A 23,231-nucleotide genomic window follows, 5' to 3' on the forward strand; every position below is an offset into this window, starting at 1 on the left:
CTACGTACTTCCAACCATCTTAACAATGCATTTCAATGGTTTTTCGATCAACTATGAATGATGGACGCTCAACGTAATTTTCGTCTATGTACCATCTATATACACGATTATAAAATTTAATATAAATGTTTACGGTTTGCTTCACTGCTAGATCATATTTTTCACGAGTACTTCTTGTACAACGATCACATACAAAAAGTGATGCCTGTGTGCCATACTTTCGATAAATCAGAATGAATGACAAACGAAGGGAAGAGGTATATTTCATAAGATGTGAAAGTTCTGGATTCTGCTACAGATATTCCAAGGTAGATTTTATGGGGTAAAAGAGTGATAAAAAAAATCCCCGGATTAACGCAATCCCGGGATTTATAAATTTATTTCCCGGGATTCGGTAATCCCGGAAAATTTCACAATCCCGGGATTTTCCTCCCGGGACATCCCAGGATGGAAGCTCTAGTGCCAACACTTGACTTTACTATTACTCCTTTATGGTCCCAAAGATTTTTAGATTTTTTTATTTTACCTCTTATGTTCATCAAACTAAAAGCCATTTCCGATGTAAGTTCCCAAAATTTTAACAAGAAAACTTGACATTGATTTGATACTCTCGTGTACTCGGGGAGGTATACTCAGACTCTAATACAGCAAACATCACGCTCTAACATTCCTTTCCCATTTCCACCTGACTGTAAGGGCGTGGCTCGCGCCGGTATGGATCCTTAAACATTTGGAGTCACTGAAAATTGTACAGTAAGAATGAATGTATATTCCCAGTAAGTCATTCAGTTGATTCATTGAACAATTTCACTGGTTCAGATCAATTACGAAGTTGCAACCATTTATATGTGCAGTTAATCAGTTAGCTAATCTAAGCGCAACTTTTAACAATTTTATAATTTTATAATCACTTAAATGGCTAGATTTTGTTGATTTAAAAGTTGAAAAAATTCTTCAGAATTTTTTTATTATTATTTTTTTATAATACACACTTCAGGTTATTCGCGAATTGAAAAAAATAATAATCTATAGAATATGAGAACACAGATGTAAAGGTTAAAACGGGAGTGGGACATTTTGCCAAAGGACGCTTCACCGAAGGTTCGATTTTTCCAACCTGGCAAGCTATTCCGATGTAATGTTTCCTTCTTTTGAACATGAGCAGTTCTTTCGAGTTGTGACCCATTTGGCAAAATGACCCATTTGGGGCAATGTCCTTCGGCGAAATGTTCTTCAGTGAAATGAAACATCCTCGGTCAAAACCATTGTGATTGCATGATCCAAGTACAATAAAAACAAATATTTAATTGAACTCAAAAATCACTTTCACGATTCATATGCCGGATGCATTCTATGCTACACCTAACAGATGATGTGCAATTTAACTACTAATCAAAAATAGATTATCTCCCATAAATTTCACCAATAAATTCAAACACTCAATTAATCTACCTTACAACATTACTAATCCTTCATTTAGCTTCAATTAACTGGTCTCACTTCGACCGAACAGCTGATCAAATTACATCACAAAAGTGACCTTTACCAACCCGGTTTTACTAACCTGCTAAGTTGCAGCCCAATCAACGTGAATCTTTCTCTTTTTCTGCATTATAAACCAGATGACAACTGGGGCAGCTCATCTTCCATACACAAAAACCTGTCCAACCATAAGCCCGAAACCAATTACTACGGCTACCGGTCAAATCAACTCAAGAGCAAAAGTGCATTATGGATTTGAAAACCAAAGACCTCTGCACACCGACGCGGCGACGATGTCAACATATGTCAATTGACCGGCCGGCGGCAGCAGTCTCGCCGCTGACCACTTCTAACGCACATAAATCAAAGCGAAATTTGTTTCAGTAGCTGTAGAACATACGCCTTCATAATGGGGGAGTATTGCGGGGAAGGCTAGTACACTGACACCTAGATCTTTGCGGTTGATAGTGCGTACCGCACAGTTTGGTTTCAGTGAAATTAGATGCACCTCCAACGATGCCAACTACAAAGTGGTGGGAGGCTGAAAAGGATGAAGATGATTTGCGTATGCTTCTGGCACCTACTATTGCAGTGTGGAGGTTGTTTGACTAATACCCGCATTTCTGGAGATCAAACGTTTAAGCGTTGCAATCTAGAAAAAATCTTCGATTCATCTTGCGGTATATAAACTATCAAGAGATCTCGAACCAGCATCAGTCAGTGATTCGAATCAAATTCAATAACTTGGTGTTTGCAGCTTTCCCATCATCTGAAACAAGATGCATAAGCAATTTGTAAGATAAAAGTTTCTACCAGTGTAGATCAAACGATAAAACTTCTCCACTCTTACAGGGACTTATTCTGGTGGTCGTTTCTTGCTCGTTTGCTGCGCCACAGCAGCGAAGAAATGGAATCTCCCCCAGTGGAGTGGGGCCGGAAAGTGCCGCTACCATCGTAAGACAAGACCAGCTTCTGAACCCGGACGGCTCGTACAGTTTTGCTTTCGAAACGAGCAATGGAATTCAGGCATCGGAAAGCAGTCCTGATGGAGCAGCAGCCACTGGCGAATTTTCTTACACTGCTCCGGAAGGAGACAAAATCCGACTGGCCTATGTTGCAGATCAAGGCGGATTTCAACCAGAGGGAGCTCATCTTCCCGTGGAACCACCGGCGCCAGACCACGTCATCAAGAGCCTGGAAGACATCCGTGCCAATCCCCCCAAGGATCCGGACTTTAACGCTGCATTCCTCGACTCGGTCATTGCCAGGTTGAAGGCACTTCAAGGTTAGGAATTTTCCATGAAACGAATAACCCCACCGCCTCTCACCCCGCTTTTGATGATTTTGCTTAGTTAAATTTCGTTGTAAGTACATCTTCTTAGGAGCAAATAAAGAAATTTCCTTCACTTTATTCAGTGAAATTGAAAATCTTTGAAATACTTGCCTGCGTGAGCGAGCTCTTATTTCACAATCAATCCATCCCGCTCCTCTCGTCGAAAGCACAACGAAAATATTCCAATCTACCACTCCTGCAGTAATTTTCACCCAGCATCTTGCCACTGGAACTCACCCCCTCAGAGCAGACCGGAAGAAGCACTCCTAGCGCTTTTAAGTGGTTGAAATCACGAAAGAGCGCTGATGGCTACCCGGAATGGGGTTGCTTGCCCCGCGTGGAACGATACGAAATTCCAAGCATCGGAATATTAATTATGCATGGCAGACAAATCTATCCATGAAAATTTGATACGCAATCTTCATTTACAAATTTATTCGGGATAGAATTTCCCGAGTTTGATTGCTGCTCGATGGCTGGAAATGGATTCAGCTATGTAAAATCAATAGTCCGGTTACCTTGGTTGCATTTCAGTTGCAGCCAATGAATGTTCTCTTCCTATGATTTTGCTGTTCTAAATCTCGATTGTTCCAAGAGTCAATGGTTCAATAAATATCGAATTGTCGAGAGTCAACTGTTTTTAAAATTAAACGATGATGTATGTTTTTAGGATGCAAATGATTTTACCTTTTTTTTTGTAATCCTTCAAATGCACAAAATACAACTATCCAAATACTTGATTAGTACGCAAAAGGCGTGGAGTCTTCATGCTTAATTTGGTGCCGTGATAAATTTGAAATTACCTGGAAATAAAAGAGAAAGGGAAAGTTAGCGTTGAAGTAGGGGAAATGACGGCTTCGGCATGACAGACTATTTTCAGCAACCCAAATTGAAACACTATTTTCACTGGATTTTCTTACGAAAACACTTCGCTAAATGCATACAAACGATTCTTTATGCTTTCAGCTTCAATTTGACTATATTTTTACCACTGAGAAAAAGCAATCTAGCAAGGTTTTCTTGAAATGCAACACACGCACTACAAATTGTAGCTGATTTCGAGTTGCCGATAATAGAACAGCAGATTTACATGCAGTTCAAATGGAACGGTTGCCGAAGAAAAACTGGTTGCCGACAATACTCGCTCTCACTAGAGAAGATTGGAGCTTTGTAAAAGCGGTTCAAAACAGTTTTTGACAATTCTTTCGAATGAAATTGTTAGAGCAGCTGGCAGCAAAAGATTGTAAACAAACCAATACTGCATATGTGTGCGTTTCTTAGAGAAAAAGGCTATAGAAAGAACGTCGCTGCTTAGGTTGCCGAGAATACGTAAATTCCCCTAGATAATGCATTGATGGAATATCATATTGAAAAGTTACTGGTCGATTTTTAAAGCGACTACTAAACGTCTATCGTTTGTTGAAGAATAAAATTGCATACTCAAAGATTACATTTGATTGGTTGCTGCCTTTTGGGTATCGGGAGGTAAAAAACATCTTTTATACTGAATATTACTAATTGGGCTGTTAGTGGAATACTCATAACAGCAAAAAAAAATGTATATTCTACGTAATTACACTTAGTACCTTTATGATATACGTTTTTCGTCTACAATGTGCAGTCTTTGACAGAGTCATACCCACTAAAAACCTATTGAAATCTAACACTCTTAAGTTCTCATCCCCTAGGTAAACATGTCAAAGGCAAGTATAGCGTATGAAACTACAACGTGCAGAATCGAAACCTACCTATACACTTAGAAATAATTAACATTACAGGTGACGGAATCCATTTTTGACATAGAGTATGAGACGTAAACAAACATGTTATGTAAAATTAAGTGCTTCAAGACTGAACAGTTTGTCACTCGACGAAAAGAACGTTTGATCCAGCGTCTGGCGGAAAATCTCCTTAATAAAGACAACCAACCAACCAACGTTTGATCGAAGTGAATTTGGCATCTTCTATGACTGAGTTTTATGTCAAAATTGACGCTCGTATATGTCAGTCTCTGAATACCTAAATTTACTTGAATTTTTATAAGTGTGTAACTAATTAACTATGGTAGAGCACTACTTCGGCCTAATCGCCCATTTTGGGCCTATCGAGCAGAAATCATCAATTAAATCCATTGTTTCAGAGTTAACAAGTCAATTATGCGTTTGGTACGATACTTTAGTTCAAAAGCTATAGAACGAAGTCAATGAGAACGCGTGTCATGAATGTTTACATCTATTTTTCTCAAAAACAAAAGAACCGCTCCGACCGAATCCATTTTTATCTTCATCCGATAGGCCGAAGTTAATCCAATAGCGTTTGACTGACGTTTCAATGAACTGGGCCTAATTTAGAATTCGTAGGCCGAGTTTGGGGTCAAGATGCAGTGTTAGATTTTTAATGATATCTCAGCCATTTTTTTCTCTTTAGCATATCTTACGGTACGAACGGAAAAGTAAATAAATTGAAAGTCAGCTGCAGTGAAAACATTTCATTTTGTGAAAAAAATCCTTTTGAAAATAGAGGCAAAGATCGGATTGTGCTCAGTAGGCCCAAAATTAGATATAAGTCCTAATGGAGAGAAATCTAAACAAATCTTTAACAAGTTACAATCCCCAAGGCTTGGTAGCCATTATATCGAAAGTTACGGATTAGATTCTTAGTGAAATACCGATAAAAGCAAAAAAAAAGATGATTGTTTATCATATAAATCCACTAAGTATTATGTATCAATGACAGATACACATATACGTAGTGAGGGCTTGCTACACTCTTGGTGAGTTATGAAAATAACGCACCTTTACTAATTGTTCAAACTAGTTCGGATATTTTATGGATTCTCTATATTTCTAAATTCAAAATTTTAGCTGAGTCCAGGATGTCCAATGCTCAAAAATCTACTGAATTGGTTGTCCCTATATTTTGGGATTTATACTTTGTCTGAATAACCTTTATAATTTCGTTGGAACTCTTTACGGGTTCCCCTTGAGAGGTTTTTTTTCAAGAATTGGTTCCTCTTCAAATTTTATCAGAGTTTCTGCCATGATTTTAATGAAATTACCTTGATTGGGATTCCAATATACTATGTTTGTTTTATTTGAAAACTCTTCCCAGAAAACCCTTGGGATTCTCTCTACAACTCTTTCTCAATGAGTAATCGTTCTTGCAATTACTGGATTGAATTTTTCTACATTCTGTCTAGGGCCAAGGTAGCAGAGGAGTGCAAATCGGATAGAAAGTGGAAGCTGCAGGATAGGAAGCTAAACAGACTATGACAAGAGTATCAACGAAGACGGACGACACACCGAACGGGTGAGCAGATCCCATCAACCATCACCACGACGCCGAGGGTTCACTCCATTGATGGGTTGGTTGTCAACTGGTCGACGATCGCATTCGCAGAAGAACAATTGACACACAAGGGGTCAGGATACGCGGTTACAACCAAGCCAGACAGGAGCAGATCATCATTGACGTAGAAACAGCGATTACCAAGAAACTTCGAACATCACCACAGAATACGGTTAGGACTATCACATCGAACGTAATCAAGGACGGACAGGAACAAAGTCACGCCAATGAAAAGGAAGTTCGGATTGTAAGGAGCTGAAAAGTAAAGCAGTATACTACGGGAAAGTAGACAAGGGCAACGCGGTCGTTATCATGGACAAGGACAATTACGACAATCAGATGACAACGAAGATTATCAACGGACCGTATAGACAGTTTAGAGTAGACCTCTTACAGGACATAATGAAACGCGTGGAGAAAGCACTGAATGAGTGCAAATCGATATTAGGAGATGGAGCAGGTCGTTTACGGGAACCCAATCCCATTCTACCCAGGATCAAACGTCTCCCCAAAGTCCACAAACCGGGGAATGAAATGCGAGAGATCGTGTCTGCAGTTGGTTCCACCACCCACAAACTTGTGAAGTGGCTACCCAACAAACATTGGAAGCAGAATAAGAGATTATTCAGACAAAAATATGCTTCTTCAGGTAAAAAATTGCTTATTTAGCCTTTATACAGCACAAATTGTTTGTTGGGTAGTCACAGAGTTCCATAGTATGCCGAATCAGTTCCAGAGTAAAGCAATTAGTAACATCCAGGAGTTTGCCCAGCAACTACAATCGTCAGGAGACATCAACGAGGATGAGATCATGTTATCTTTCGACGTCACAGCTCTTTTTCCCAGCGTACCAGTCAAGGAAGCGATCAACCATTTGGAGGACTGGCTATTAAAGTAACGAGAGGATGCAGCATGGAGAAACAAGGTTCGGACGTACCTTAAGCTGACCCGCCTTTGTATGGAAGAAAACTACTTCTATTTCCGTGGTAAATTCTACAAGCAGATGAAAGCCCCCCCCCCCCCCTTCTTGTATGAACTTTTCATGGCCAACTGGGAGACAATCCTGAAGGAGAAAGGACTTTTACAAAACCGTTGGTGGAGGTTTGTTGACGATATCTTCAGCGTAGTTAAACGGGAAGCCTTTCCACAAATTTCAAACGAGATCAACAGAATTCACAAGGATACACTGGAACCTCCATTTACGAACCAAAACGGGGGTTCGTAAATCGAATTAGTGCGTACAAAAAACTCGTTATTTGGGATTTACTTCGTGAAAAGAAAACTCGTTATATGGGATTTACTTCGTAAAAGACCTCGTTATTTAGGATTTACTTCGTAAAAAGAGGCACGTAAATTGAATACTGCGTAAAAAAGACTTCGTAAACGGAGGTTTCAGTGCATAAAATTGACTCACGAGGTAGAAAAAGACGGGAAACTCGCATTTATCAATCTTCTAGTCAACAGGGAATTGTCATCATCTTCGCTTGAAAACGAAATTTACAGGTAACCAAAAAGCACCAAAAGAGTTATCCTCTATACTGCCAACCATTCGTTCCAGCAGAAAATGGCCGCCTTCCACCACATCGGATACAGACTCTTCCGCTCAGCGATACAGGAAAGGATAAGGAATTACAGTACATCTTCGAAACAGCGACGCTCAACGGATACAAGGAGACCACAATCCAGATCATCGATAAAAAAAAGCAAGAATTCTACAAAAGAGATTACAACCTCACCGCAGCACCTGAACCATTGAAACGAGTGTCCGTTATATTTGATCAAGATATTACTTATAAGCTAAGACCATAGTCAATAATAATTCGGATTGGATTTAGTTTTCACCAGTAGACATAACCAGTTGAAATCATTGTTAGGATCCACTAAAGACCCAGTTAATGTCTTAGGTAAAGCAGTGAGCTGAAATCATTGTAACAAAGTATATGTAGGACAAACCAAGAGACCTTTAGCAACTAGATTTAATATGTTCTAGGGGAGGTTAATAAGGTCAAAAAGCAAGAGTAAAAAGGCCTTACATATGACTTCAAATCCAAGATTGCAGAACATATCTTAACGGAGGACCACCAACTATCTACGGAGGACATCACGATTTCACGGACCGTATCTACACCATGGAAATTGGATGTTGCAGAGAGCTTCGAGATCAACAAACAACGTAATTCAACTTTACTCATCAGGGATCAAGGAAACGGACACACATGGCTTTTCAAGTTAGGACACATCAACGAGTAAGCAGTGGAGTACCTACTCCTACAGGAAATTAAATTTAAGTTTACCTGTCTTCTAAGTGAAAATGTACCTGAATTAATATATATTTGGTAAAATGCGATGTTTTTCTTCAGTCGAGCATTAGGTAGTACAAAACACTGAAGAAGTCTGCACATTGTAGACTAAATACGCGTGTCTGTCAAGGATAAGCGAATAAGGTAGTGGAATTATATGGAAATTACTAATCCTTCTCTCTCTCTGTCTTTCTCTCTCTCTCTCATTATATGTTAATTGGAGTTTTCTTGACTTTCCTAAAGTTTTATGGATATCTCTGAAGCTCCTTGAACAGTTGACTGAAATTAATAAAGTTCTATGTGAATCCCAAATCTTCCCTGATGTTCTCAAGACTGCCCTAAGGTACTCAGAATTTACCTGAAGTTCTTGGAACGTCCCAGAAGTTTCCGCAATTGAACCTGCACTGAGTTCTTAGAACTGCCCGAAGTAACGTAACTTCGTTTAATGTATGTAAAGGAAACCACTCATTGTTGCAGGCAGAACTATTAGACAGTGGACTGTCCTCCTCGTACGACTTGATCGAATACAACACTTGATTGTATTCAATTTACCATCGTATGAAGGGCCAAAAACCGAGGGTGAACCTGTAAGCAGAGACACTTACGCTTAGTCCGCGGGATCAAAGAGAATCTACTTCCAACAACAAAATCCAACAACCCGGTAATGTACAAGCCATCGCACGAGAAGAGCCCACCTTCAATTCACGATCTGTTTACGACAGGAAGTTGCCAATTCCACTCTCCCCATCCAAATCGCTTAAATCGAGTGCCCTGGTTGGACCGTCCCATACCCAGCATAATATGTGTCATATAATAAGAGAACAATAAAGGAAAGATCTCACCCGATATGTTGCAATGGAATCCATGATTTCACGGTGATTTCGAAGAGCTCCCATAAATTAGAGGACGATTTATATTCTTCTGCAGTTAAACAAAAACTATCGTCTCTGAAAGACTCTCGATAGAACTACACGATCAAAGTGTGGCATCCAAATACGGTGAACCAGCCTTCCAGGAGGCAATGCAAGTCACAGGCACACTAACAACCGCTGCACACTGGTCAAAAACTTACTGCCTCGAACCTTGGACAGTCGAAGACCACATGCTCCGGCGTTTCATCGACGTTGCCACACTCCGGACAGAGGAGTGACACTGCGTGTCCGAACCGATGCAGGTATTTCCTGATGCAGCAGTGGCCAGATAGGAGCTGCGTTAGGTGGAAGTTGACTTCTCCGTGTTTCCTGTTCACCCAGATCGAAAGAATCGGTATTAGTCTATGTGTCCATCTACCGTTCTCCATCGTGTTCCACTCCTGTTGCCACTTAGCTAATGACTCCACTATCACAACTTTCCGTACTCTTCCGGCTTCTCTCCGTCTGTAGCACTCGGTGTCCTCCGCCAAGGTGATGCCGATAGGGATCGTTCCGGCGATAACGCATACTGCTTCCGACGAGATGGTTCGGTACGCACTCACGACTCGCATGGACATGAGCCAGAACGTACTGCTCAGTTTCCTTTGGTTCTGCTTCGTTTCCAGTGCTGCAACCCAGGCTGGACCTCCATACCTTAGTATCGATGACGACACACTGGCCAGAAGACGCCTCTTGTTACTGCTGGGACCAGCGTTCTTCGGCATGATTCTAGCTATCGCGCTGATGGCCTTCGAAGCCTTCTCATAGGCATATTTGACGTGGCTGTTGAAGTTTAGCCAGTCGTCGATCATTACTCCCAGGTATTTCAACACACGCTTCAAGGCTATGGCGTGCTTCCCGACGGTGATTTCTGCCCGCTGTTCCGCTTTACAGTTACTGACCAATAGCACTTCCGCTTTGTGGTGGGCTATCGGCAGCTTCGCTCCTTGCATCCAGTTACCAATCATGTCGATCACCTCGGTCGCCAACACTTCCACCTCTTCCAGCGTCTCGCCTGTTACCGTCAAGACGACGTCATCCGCAAAGCCAACGATCTCAACTCCTTTGGGCAGTTTCAGCGTTAGAACGCCATTGTACATCCCGTTCCAGAGCGTTGGACCAAGGATGGAGCCTTGTGGAACTCCCGCTGTGATCCTAATCGATCTATGTCCAATGTCTATTTCGTAGACCAGAACCCGGTTCTGGAAATAACTCCTTAGGATCCTGCACAGGTAGTCAGGGACCCTCATTCTATGCAGCGCTTCGGTGATGGCCTCCCAGCTGGCGCTGTTGAACGCATTCTTGACGTCGATCGTTATCACGGCGCAATATCGATCTCCTCTCCGCTTCTGTTTGGACGCCTTCTCAGCTTTCTCGACCACTGTCCGAATTGCATCCACCGTCGATCTCCCTTTCCGGAATCCGAACTGCCTCTCCGACAATCCGTGCTCAATCTCTGTTGATTTCGTCAGCCTGTTTAGGATGATCCGCTCCAAGGGTTTTCCGAGCGTATCAAGCAGGCATATAGGCCTGTACGATGCTGGATCCCCGGTGGTTTTCCTGTTTTCAGCAGCAACACTAGCTTCTGTATCTTCCACCTGTCAGGGAAAAGACCCTCGTCCAGGCATTTCTGCAGCACCATCCTGAACATGTCTGGGGATGACTGAATCGCCGCTTTCAACGCTACGTTGGGGATTCCAGCCGGACCGGGAGCTTTCTTCACCTTTAATCTTTTCGCCACTGCTACGAGTTCCTCGTTGGTGACTTCGACGTTATCTCCCTCTCCTTCTCCGTACGGTTTAGGTGGCCAGGTCGTTGGGTCGTGCTTCGGGCAAAGTCCTTCCACGATGACTTTCAGCTTTTCTGGGCACATTTCAGCGGGCATCGTTGGACCTCTGATCTTCGCCATCACGGTTCGGTATGCGTCGCCCCAGGGGTTGGCATCAGCGTCTCGACACAGATCCTTAAAACAGTTAGACTTGCTCTGCATAATTTCTCGTTTAAGTGCGGCCCTGGCCGCTCGAAACACTTCTCTTCGTTCTTCTCTGCCCAACATGCTTCCGTTCTTGCTCTCTGAACACGTCTTCTGGCTCTGAGACAACTAGCGTGGAGAGTGCTAAGTGCCTCGTTCCACCAGTAGACTGGATGCCGTCTGTTATTTGGCTCCAGTTTCCTCGGCATGGTCGTGTCACATGCTCTCACTAACGTTTCTGTTAGCTCATACGCGTTTAGATCTGCGGGACTCCTGTCCACACGAAGCGCCTCAACAAAAAGATCCTTGTCGAAAGCCTTCGTCTTTCACTTCCGGTCACAAGTTCTCGTCCTCCGTACTGCCACAGTATTCCGTTGGCCGATGCCATATCGTATCGCCTGATGGTCGCTATGAGTATATCCTTCGCACACTCTCCAATCCATGTTTGTCACCAGCGACGGGCTGCAGAAAGTAACGTCGATAATAGATTCCCGGCCATCTCTGCGAAAAGTGCTGCTGGTGCCTTTATTGGCCAGCATAACTTCCAGTTTTGCCAGAGCTTCCAGCAGACTTTGCCCTCTTGCATTGGAACATCTGCTTCCCCACTCCACTGCCCAAGCATTGAAGTTTCCTCCGATGACTACCGGTCGTCGTCCGATCAGCTCTTCGGTAAGTCCATCTAGCAAATCGTGGAACTTCTCCATCGTCCATCTGGGGGGTGCGTAACAACTACGGCGATCACGAGACCTTCGTATGAGTTCGCAACCACTTCTTGAATGGTGTATCTGCCCATAACTTGTATAGCAGCCATCCCAGCTCTATCCGCCACCCAGTTACCGTTATCAAAACAAGTTTTTTGAGGAATTCTCGTTGGTTTCATATCGATTGATAACTCAGCAACAATATGGCAAAGGAAAACTCATGTGTGTTGTACACGGTACAACAGCGCGAGTAACGGAGGGTTAATGAAGTCAGAAACTTTCGATATTGACAGAATCTCGAAATATAGCTTTTAACTGAAGACCACATGATTACTAGCGCCACATTGTGAGAAAATTCTGAACTTATTTGTCTACCACCTGGTAGTCATGGTTATCACAAAAACTTTCTGATGTGGTCACAAAAAGCAACGGTAATAAAAATAACCATACGAAAGAGCTTTGACGTGTTCGGGGTATCATCCAAACCATTTGTTGGATAGTTCTCCTATCCGGGTTACCGTTCGTTTATGGTATTTGTCTATCAGGGAACTTTCGTGTTGGTCAATATCTAAAGATATTGCATAAACAAGAAACTCATTTGCACAATAGCAACGCGCGTAGATGACATTTTGAACAGCTGTCTAGCAAGTAGCAACCATAAGTCCGTGAGCCCCTGAACAACTTTTCCGAAAACATTATTATGGCTAGGATCACGAGATATTTCATGTTGGAACTAGCTAAGCCAAATCCCATATGTTACTTGGAATTCATTTACGTGGTTCTTCTCAAGCACACTCTTCGAGTGATTGCATCAATACAATAATTCTCGCCTCACAAATTCATATTTAAATCTACATAGATCGATTCTCTTCATTGACTCTCTCTTTCGATAATAACTTGGCTCCAAAAACATGGTCAGCTGTTCTTGTCATCCAATATCAATAATACTTTCTTTTAACACTCAGAACACGATGCCTCCGGTAAAATGTGTAGCGGCGAACTTGCAATATTTGAAAAATCATAGCTCAACCAACATTTTTTTTGGCATCAATAGATTAAATATCTATTAATAAATTGCTGAGTAATGATTTTTCAACTATCACCAGTTTGTTGTAACACATTTTACAGGAGGAATCGTGTTTGGAGTGTTTACAGACTATGTAGAAAAATTATCCCGAAATATGAGTGCAGCCAAGTTTTAACGAAAGAGAGAGTTGATGAAGAGAATCAATCAATAGGTCTATTTGAAATGTTCCGCGAGAATTGCATTTCTTTTTTTTTTAAACGCTTGTATAAATATAAAGCTACTCTGATTTTGAAAGTTGTGTAGCCCAATAACAACAATTTGTGTTAATCAGGATAAACTGTAGAGCTAATAGTCATTTCAAAACACAGTTAAAATTTTACCATTTTATCCCAGCGTTAAAGTGGCATAAAGATACACGCCAAACATTAAATCAACAGATTAAGAATCTTGAAACTACACAGGAAAAAAATCTGAATTTTAACTAATGCGGTAAATTTTCCTTCGTTTAATTTTGAGCGATACTTGGCATAAACAGCGAAATCGTTTACAAGCTTGCATACAATATTGCTAATTTATGCAAAATTGCGCTTAAATTTACACGAAATATCGCGTAAATTTATGCCAAATCTAGCGTTAATTTTATGTGCGCTATATCTCGCAGAAATTTAAATGAATTTTTCGAACGGTGTAGATGCAACTTAGAATAAACCAAGCATCTGTTTGCTCCATTTACCTGTGGTTTATAATTCCAAATAATCCGATAGTAGGTACTAAAGATCCAGGTCAATCATTCAGATCTTCCGACATCCAATTCAAATCTAACAAAGCTTCTATAGCTGCTCTTAATGAGCTCTAAATACTTTATCAGCCTTTCAAATTCTGTCGACCCAGCCCCCACCAGCAAAAGTCCAAAGGAAAAGAAAGTTAACTAGCTTAGACTAGAGTAATCCTTCTTTCCCGTAAATGGTAAATGCTGCTGGAGACGATAGATTCGGTTCCCGCTTGCTGGAGATATTTCAATTTACGATCCTATCAAGACGAAAGCAAAAAAGGTAAAATGGCTCCCTATGGCTGTTGGTCTGGACACCGACGTATTTTGTCTTTATGTTAGCAAATAACTTGACCTAACGATTTCGGCACATCCTTAATCCCGGGTGCTCGTAATCCGATTTGAGATAATCAAAAATCGAGAAACATTTGCCATCAGCAGCTCAGTTAGCTGAGTGCGGGAGCGGCCATATCGGCGTCGGCCAACTCCCAAAACTGATGTAAACTTTCACGGGCTAGCTTGGCTTGGCTGGTTTTGATGCCTTTTGCGATTTTCTGATTTTATCTTTTTTCAAAGGAATGGGACCTCCCATGCTTCTTCTCTGCTATTACGTTCCAAATGGATCTTGGCTTGCACCTTTAACTGGGTGTTAATTTTTGCATTTCCAACCCGAGGATATCTTCAACTGCACCTGAAACCGAACCCGCCGCTTTCAGTATGGTGTGGCTTAAAGAGGCGCGCCAGACTATAGAAGACCTTCTACCACTATTATCAGTACACGTCGGATCGTTACCGAAGACGGGATTTCGATTTCAAGACGGATGAAGCGTAAACAACTTTCTTTTCCATCGTCGTCGTCGTCGTCGAAGCAACTAAACAGCACCGTCGTATCTTCGAAGAACTAGATGAAAGGAATCCTTTCGATTTTGCTGCCAATCGAGAAGAGGTGCCATCTATTGGGCGTCTGCTCTATGGTTGTCAGATGATTTTACAGTGCTAGGACCTGGGACATGTCTGGATAAGCAAATGACAACATGTGGGTGGGGTACTGCCGGGCACAGAGGGAAGAATTCTTGCCCATGTCGACCTAGGTATAACCTCGTCTGTTGATACCACACTGCAGCCATGTGTAGGAATAAATATGTGGGAAGTAAGCGGCTTACGGTTCTGAACGTCGAAGGATTCCAAACGACTGAGACGGGCTTGTGCAACTGGGGCCAGCAGTAGCATGGTAATACCTAGGGAAGGAGAGGATAAATGTCAAGTCAATGTATGTAAGCTGGTTTGGGCTCGGTGTGTGTACATATCGGGTTGAGGTTTTTTAGCTAGTCAATAGTGGAAACTCGGTGACTAGGTGATGCGATTCCTTCACGTTTCAGTGGATGCAGAGCCTTCACCGGCTAAGGAATTTAGATCAGAAATTCTGGCGTAGCTGAATCACACACACTCACACACACACACACACACTCGCACGGAAGGAAAGGTTTAGTTGGATTATTTAAAGATCCACGTTTAAACGGATATGAACTGCTTTGGTTGTACCGTTCTGATTCATATTTTGAACACTTTACAATTATATATTGAAAAAGGGTAAATGACGGCTTCGGAAATACCTTAATCTAATATTGTTAGGTGGGTAAACAACGTCCTTGAGAGCTCAATTTTGGCATGTAGATACATTGTGTTTCAGATCATGTAATTGACAAATTTGAGTGCTCTAGGACTTTGTAAGACAGGGGGTACGGGTAAGACAATAATAGGTTAAGGTATTGCCGAAGTCGAAGTTTCCGCTACCTATACACCTGTATGATATGAACATTAATAATATTTTACGCTTCTTCCTTTTGTCAGCCCGCTGTTTTACAACCATTTGATATAGGTATCATCCTTGAGTGATAACATATCGTAGGTAAAATAAACGAATATAATGATATTATACAGCGATTTCTATCGTAAGTAGCTTAAACATATATGGTCAAAATTAGGTGTACTAAACTTAAACCTTCAGTGTTCACTCGGCTGCCGACAGAAGCAGACCACTCTCAATGTGTGTCACGCGATCGTCTGTTTTCTCGGCAGCAACCATTGGAGGACCACACCTCATTGTTCTTCATCAGCAGTTTTTTTTTCGGTCGATGGGTCGTTGACTTTGGAAAGCAACCGTTTCGTGATGAATGTGTGAATGCTGACTACGTTTTGCGTCCATTGCTTCAATGGAAGCGCTCTGACCCCCGTTGGAGAATCTGCCATACAATGAAACCACTGGAAGCAGATCCTGTTCTGGTGAAGGAGGCTTATTGGAGAGCGGAAGATAAAATGTTTTTTTGTGTTGTAGATGTATTGTATAGTGAACTAGAATCCTCGGCTCTGGTAAGTTAATTCGGTTGAGCCTTATCAAGTAAAATAAACAAAGAAAAAAACTTAAATCTTCTCAAAGATGAGTGTGCGAAGTTTGAATCATGGTAGCCCTAATTAAAAACCCCTTTTTTCAAAAAGTTTTGATAGCTCAATTCAAGTATACTTCAAAAATTTATCGAAAAAAACGAAACTAAATAATGTGTTGTCATAAATTATATATTCGTTTTCTGTAGCACATGCCTCTTAAGTGACCTTAAAATGAATTAGAACAATACATGGTGCGTTTCCGATTAATACACCTTCTGGATTAATGGGAACATTTTATACACTAAATAGATTTAATTTCCCAGAAGTTATTAGTTCAGCAACTTTCTATATATGGCGACATTTTAAAAGTAAGTGAAAGTATTTGGAATCGTGAACATCTCATTATCTAGTTCTTCCACCCAATAACTCAGAAGTATCGGTATCGACCTGTTGAAACCGATCAATACAGCTTCAAACAGTTCCCTCTCTCTCAATCTGAATAAAAATGAAAACAAAAAGTAAATATTTACGATTCCAGCCGGAAGCATCCCAATCACGAATGGTTCCTCAGCTGATAAAAGTTTAAAACACCCAGTATTGAAGGGCCAACTGTACGTTTGAGAAAAACCTCCCTTCCACCGACTGTATAGGAAAAATCAAACGGTTCGATTTTCCTGTGGCCCCGCCAACCGAAGACAATACAAAAGACCAACCTGGGCCGTCGAAAGTGTCACCAGGGCGATGCATGACATCGGAAAGAAAACCGGCCAAGCGACGTAAAAACGTCATCGGCGAGCTAAACGAACGTTTGCGCCAGGAAATAAAGTCGGAAGTATTGCTTTGTTGATGCTGCTGGCGGGGACCATTTTTTGCCGGATTTTATTTCTTTTGCGCCGTCGTCCCCTTGAGGGCTGTCGGAGCCTGAACAAACGGAAATTTAATGGAATTACTACCATGGTATTGATCCGGTGCTATGTCGCAGCTCAGTCCCTGGCAATGCCCGAGCCCTGTGAAATATTCAACCGACTAGTGCTGCAGTGCTATGAAGCGACTGACTGCAGATGGGCCCGGATGCCTCTCTCCCATCTTTCGGTTGATTATTATTTCAAAACCTGACCTTTACCGGAAATCAACACTGGTTTCAATTAAGCCCTGCTGCCGGTTGATGCACAATCCTGCTGATTACCTGCCAATCTTCCCGCCCTAATTTACAGCAACGTTTCATATTTCCCTTTTGGATGTTCCGGTTGCTGCTCTTCGGCAGTGGCCGTTCGGTGTTTTGGGCCACATTTACTGTGTGTGTTTGTGCCCTAAGACTGGTTCAGCAAAGGATCTGCACAGTTAATTAAAACCAAATCATAGTGTGCAGCCTGTGTAGGCAGTTTAATTGGATAGTAGATTTTCAACGAAATTTCCCTGCGTAGAGGAGTGTATGGGTGCATACTTATATAAGGTAATCATTAGGGTGGTTCAAAATATTTTTTTTTCTCCCCCAGGCTTAATCGATTCTTAATCATGTTCGGATAATTCTCGATGAACATTTCAAATGGTCCTATCTGCTTTGATCGATTCTCTTCATCGACTTTCTCTTTTCATAACCACTGCTATGCAAACAGATTTCGCGCTAATTCTACCACTTGGTTTGATAAAGGAGGTTCTTATCTAGCGTCCAAAACGTCAAATACAGCAGGGAAAGGTTTTGCAGCTGAGTTATTGACGAAAGAGATAGTCGATGAAGAGAATCGATGAATGCAGATAGGACCTTTTGAAATTTTTATCTAGAATTCCCCCAACATATGAGTTTATTTGGATGCGAATTCATGCTGCACTCTTTGAAGTGTATATGGGAATTAGTATGGAAACAATTAAGCTATTGTTCTCAACGTTCTAGAACCGCCTTCATTATTTGCGGAAAAGTTTGTTAGCTGTTCTAGACCACTTTTTGATTAGGCTTCAAGGTAGATAGATATTAATTGTTTTTAAAGCAGATAACTTTCGGATATGATTTATCGACTGCATTCATCTTGCACTTATGACCAGAGTTGAAACGGTTGACGTTTTTACTACACTCGCTTTGTTATCGTGTGCGAGAGTCTGTTTGTATTCGTACTCTCATGCTCTACCGTCGTCTCTCTTACACAGCAAAAACGGTTGAACAACATTCGAGCAAAAAGAAAATTATCAAATAACTATCATATGACAAGTTTGATTTCGTTTTAATTCGTCAATTTGGTGTAAATTAAAGCATATCTGTTATTACAAGGACATCGTTGCTTGCTATTTTCATTATTCACACAAGCGCAACATGAGCAGCTCTTATTATGAGAAAAACTAAAATACATACATTCGTGCCAGTGATGGAAATCAAGCGAGCATGATCCGATTTCCAGTTTGTCGTAAACTGTACAGATCGTGATCTGTACAAACTCCACTCCCCTCCACCTTGAAAATACGTTATTGCATAGGCAACTCACAGATAACAAATACATTGTTAGACTGAGTCAAGCCCAGAGAAGTGAGCTACCCTTTTCGCTCATTATATCCATACATCACAACATGTGCTTATTTCACGAGACGAGAGTGAGTAGCTTTCTTTGACAGTGTGGGGTTACAGAGCAATAGCGAATTTGTTTATTCCCAGGTTGGAACCAGTTCCAACCCAGTGCAAACCCAAACTTTTGGTCAGTGCGAAAGTCAACCCGTGCCAGGTTATAAAAACAAACGATCAAACTGCTGGTTGCTAAAACACAAGCAGACCCTAGCTTGATACCCAATCCAGTTTGGAACTGGATAATAAAAAAATTCGCTAGAAGCATCACCAGGTAGGGGCCAGTGCTGTAAATTCTTAAAATCATTTGAAAATTTTTGATGAAAATGAGAAAAGTAGCTATTCGCTATAAAAGGGGACCTCCTTCGAATGGGTGATATCTGCTGCTTAGTCATTTGACGAAGGCTTGGATCATTGTCATTTGAGAAACGCTATATATCATTCAATTGAGTGTAACCGCAGAGAACAGACGTCCAACTTTCACCAAAAACTTGTGTAAAGATAAGTTTGAACGTCGCCGTTACGTAGCGCTAGCATCTCCTGATTTCCTCTATAAATTTTGCACTTTCGACCAATTTGGCGCTAGTATTGTTAAATTTTAGAAAATTACCAATCGGCGCTTCCGGCACTTAGTATCTAGTGTAAGTTGTGCAACACCAGTGCCATCATGTTGTCAAAGAGGGTTTTTAAGTGGGGAAGTCGGCGTTGGTGGCGCTTCAGTCGAGCCTCAACGTCTGTTCTCTGTGGTGTAACCTAAACATAAACGACATTCCGGCGAAAAAGCTAAGCCAACCAGACACCAACCTGACTTCTACCAAACCCCAACCCTATGTTAACCCGACCTTGACCCGACATAAACCCAAAATTAACCCGACAACAACACGAAATTAAATTAGCCTTACATTGATCCGAAATCGGATCGACTTGTCTGTTCGGGACCATTTTGCTGGGTTTCTTCCATACTCCACTGCCGTATATCAAATGATAGTGAGTGACGAAGAGCTTCGATTGAGAAAGGGACTCTTCAAATTATGGTCTTGTGAGAATTCGTTTACACATGATTGATTGAATGGTTGCATTGGTCCATCTTCAATCGAATGATGTGAAAATTTACACCACTGATAGAAGCTGACCATCGGTAGGGGAGAACAGCCCATAATGCACCCTTGGTCATTTGGCCCAGTGCGGTATTTCGTTGCTTTCCCATTACTAATTCTGGGAATATTATGTGCCAGAATGTTAGTTCAAGCACTCTAGCAATGCTGATTGTTAAATTCACGAAATGACAAACGGAACGCTATGAAAAACAGCGCCAGGCCATTTTACCCCAGAGGTGCGCTTTGAACCATCCTAACCTAACTTTTAACATGAAGGCTTAAACAGGGCGATGTGCGGTTTTTATAGGTGAGGAGGATGATTGCTGTATTAGAACGCGATGAGAATGAAATAGTCGACTAGTTTCCTTGCACCTCATTTGTAAATAGTGCAGATCTGGCTCGGTAGTTCATCTGATAGTTCTTTCCTGCAAAGCGGGTTTAATTAAGATGTTTTTAATTATAGTAGCGGATATGAGGTTCAGCTAAAATCGCATATTTCAATACATGTAACTTTTGACATAAGACTACGTCTGTGATTTCTATATGGGGGTACACTTTGTAAAAACCAAAAATGGGTCATGTAACAAAATTATGAAAGATTTTTAACGTTAATAACTCAGCTGCCCCTGAACCACACAGTTCGAAAAAGTAGTGTAAATTTCTGTTCAATATGATGCACATAAATGGAGCGTCACATATCATATACGTTTACATTATATATCATGTGAAGTTCTGACACATTTCATGCAATGTAGCAAATATTGTATACAAAAGCCCATCTTTGTAAACAACATTGTTTGCAAGTTGCTCGGTTGCGTGAAATGAAATACAAGTCTACGTGAATGAATGTTTACATCACAATTAAAATTCAGATTTTTTATCGGTGCAATTTCAATTATTTTATCACCAATCGATCATAAATATTTCCACGCATCGATAAAAAAAAGCTTTCAATTGTTAATTTTCAACAAGAAACTATTGAAAAAGTGGTAAATTTCAACCATTGTCCAATGTACAAATAAAAAGTAATAATTTTATCACTGTTTTCATGAAATAACCGTTTTTCCCAAACCCAGTCGTCATTATCGAGTACCACTTGGGTGCACATCGGTCTGCTTGAACCTGAAAAGATATATAAGAGCGTCAACTAGCCTCAACTAATTTTCGCTTCGGACGGCGTGGTGAGCATGCAGTAGAAGCAGCAATAGCAGCAGTAGGAATGTGGTGGCAGGTTAGGTAGTCCACTCTTCTACCTAACAAGCAACAATGACTGGTTGGGGAAAAGAAGGAAAAGGTCTTGAGGCACCAATGCTTCGTGATAACAACTAGGGTATTACCAAACCCGCCATCCGTCGTTTGGCTTGCCATCTGTCAAACGTATCTCCGGTCTGATCGACGGCGGCTCTGTAACTCTTTACAGGAGTAAAATCAGGAACAGGAGTAAAATCAGAAACAGGAAAATCACATACGCTAATGTCAGTCTGTTTATGGAACACGGTGAACTGTTCCTTTCTTTTTCACTTCACTGAAAGGACCACCCAAGTAGCATTTCTTGTTTTATTGCACTCTATTAGTGGTTATTGAGATCAATTTCATAAAACCGCCAATAAAATAAATAGCTCCAGCACAACCTTTTGATAACCGCTATAAGATCGTCATACAGCTTAGTGGACCACTCTTGATAAGGTTTATAAAGCATGTTTGAGAATCACAATAAAGCTGTCTTAAAACCTTTTGTCAGGAAGCCTCATACTCTACAAAAGGTTCTCATAGCCTCTATAAGAGTAATATTGTATCCAAGCAGTTTTATTACGCTTTGGTGAAAATCAGTTATAAAGCCAATTTAATTTGTATTGGCTTCAAAGCAACCGCCATAAATTAGCTTGTTGTTGTTCTGTTCTGCTGAAACTTTTTTTCCAAATGGAAATCTTTAGCGGTAAAAATAGGTTTGAGTGTTGGTGTCAAGATCAGCATGCAATCAATTTTGTTTCATGGCGACATTAGTGAAAATCTTAAAGAAAATATATTACTTTTTAGCAGTTCCAAAACATATGCGTTTGAAATGTTATCGTGTATATTGAGATAATATGAGCGTTAAATAAATGCGCCTCCAAAATAATTCAAGTTAACAAAAAATATTGTTTCAGAAATCAAATGAATTTGATGGAATCACCTTAATTTTACAGAAAATAGATCTCAATACATAAATTCATACCAATGCACACTGGACATCATTTCGGATCTCTAATTTAGCCATTATTTTATTGAAATTTCTTGGATTTTATTCCAAGGCTAATGGCATTTTCATAATGACAATATGGCGACAGAGGACAGCAGGCAAGAAAAACACCAAGCACAATTTCTTAAAATGTCTAATGCTTACATTGCACACTGGGTCAGGAATGCAACCTAGCGGAGCAAAATTAATAACTCCGAAACGAAGCATTTCCGCGACTTGGTGTCTTCGGCAAAATTTCTCATCATAATAAGGACCATCTATCTGTCAATATTACTTAGGACCTAATGCAATGTTCAGCTTGAATTCTTTTTTTTTATTTGAGGGCAGATGTATATTCCTATTCTACGGGTGCAACCGATGAATTTTACAAACATTTAGAAAAGTTTTGAATGGTACATTAACCTTTATGAAAAGTTATGCGTGATTTCAACCTTTTTGCTCTAGGACTGTCACCATTCCATGTATTTCGACCAAGATTCGACCGAACGGAAGAATCATGGAGATTGCTGACGTTTTTCTTACGCACACTACGTCGCGTATACGTATACACATGTTTTCATGCTCATGCTAACAATTTTGTTGATTTTCTTTGCGCTCCGCTTGGAAGAACCGGAAAGTTTTGATTCTTTTCTATGTTGTAAAAATAAACCACCTATTTACATTTCTGACAAGTTGCAACTGAATGCTTATAATTGTTATTAAAATAACTGTTTCATGGCCAACTAGTTTTATTGCGCTTACTTATAAAGCAACGAAAGGATTTATTTTTTGGTTTTATAAGGGCAATTCATATTACTTTTTTGTACACTTCAAAGCAATCATAAAACCTTTCATAAGTGAAAATAGCATAAGCATCAGTTGGTTTTTTAATTAGCTTTATAGGGGTTTTGTAGATAGCTAAGAGAATGTTTCATGACTTGCATTGTATATGACCGTGATAAACCTGTAGGTAATGGTTGCAGCTGCAATAAAACCTTTATAAATTTTGAATATAGCCAAGCAGCTCTAGATTTGTTACTTGGGCAATGCCGTCAACACTAATACCATAGAGGTAACTCTAAGACTAGTAGGTCCCGAAGAAAATCATTATTATTTTTGGCTCACTCAGTACCAGAACAA

The 23,231-nt window shown here is 40.7% G+C and overlaps 3 protein-coding genes across 3 annotated transcripts in view; 1 reads left to right on the forward strand and 2 right to left on the reverse strand.

Annotated features, from left to right (window-relative positions):
• Positions 1-23,231, reverse strand: part of LOC135712915 (Krueppel-like factor luna) — a 328,356-nt gene that overhangs the window by 285,291 nt on the left and 19,834 nt on the right. The gene's annotated exons all lie outside the window — the stretch shown is intronic.
• On the forward strand, positions 2,199-2,798 carry LOC135712907 (pupal cuticle protein Edg-78E-like). The gene is made up of 2 exons (XM_065236004.1): positions 2,199-2,276; positions 2,335-2,798. Exons 1-2 carry the CDS (start codon positions 2,262-2,264, stop codon positions 2,770-2,772), a joined length of 453 nt encoding a protein of 150 aa, XP_065092076.1. The 5' UTR covers positions 2,199-2,261; the 3' UTR covers positions 2,773-2,798.
• Positions 9,676-10,186, reverse strand: LOC135712920 (uncharacterized). The gene is made up of 3 exons (XM_065236018.1): positions 10,075-10,186; positions 9,754-10,002; positions 9,676-9,704 (listed from the first exon to the last, which is right to left on the reverse strand). The coding sequence occupies exons 1-3, from the start codon at positions 10,184-10,186 to the stop codon at positions 9,676-9,678; spliced, it is 390 nt and encodes a 129-aa protein (XP_065092090.1).

The sequence above is a fragment of the Ochlerotatus camptorhynchus genome, unplaced genomic scaffold (genome assembly GCF_037179485.1).
Source record: "Ochlerotatus camptorhynchus isolate MF236.1 unplaced genomic scaffold, CSIRO-AGI_Acam_v1.1 ptg000516l, whole genome shotgun sequence".
NCBI lineage: Eukaryota > Metazoa > Arthropoda > Insecta > Diptera > Culicidae > Ochlerotatus > Ochlerotatus camptorhynchus.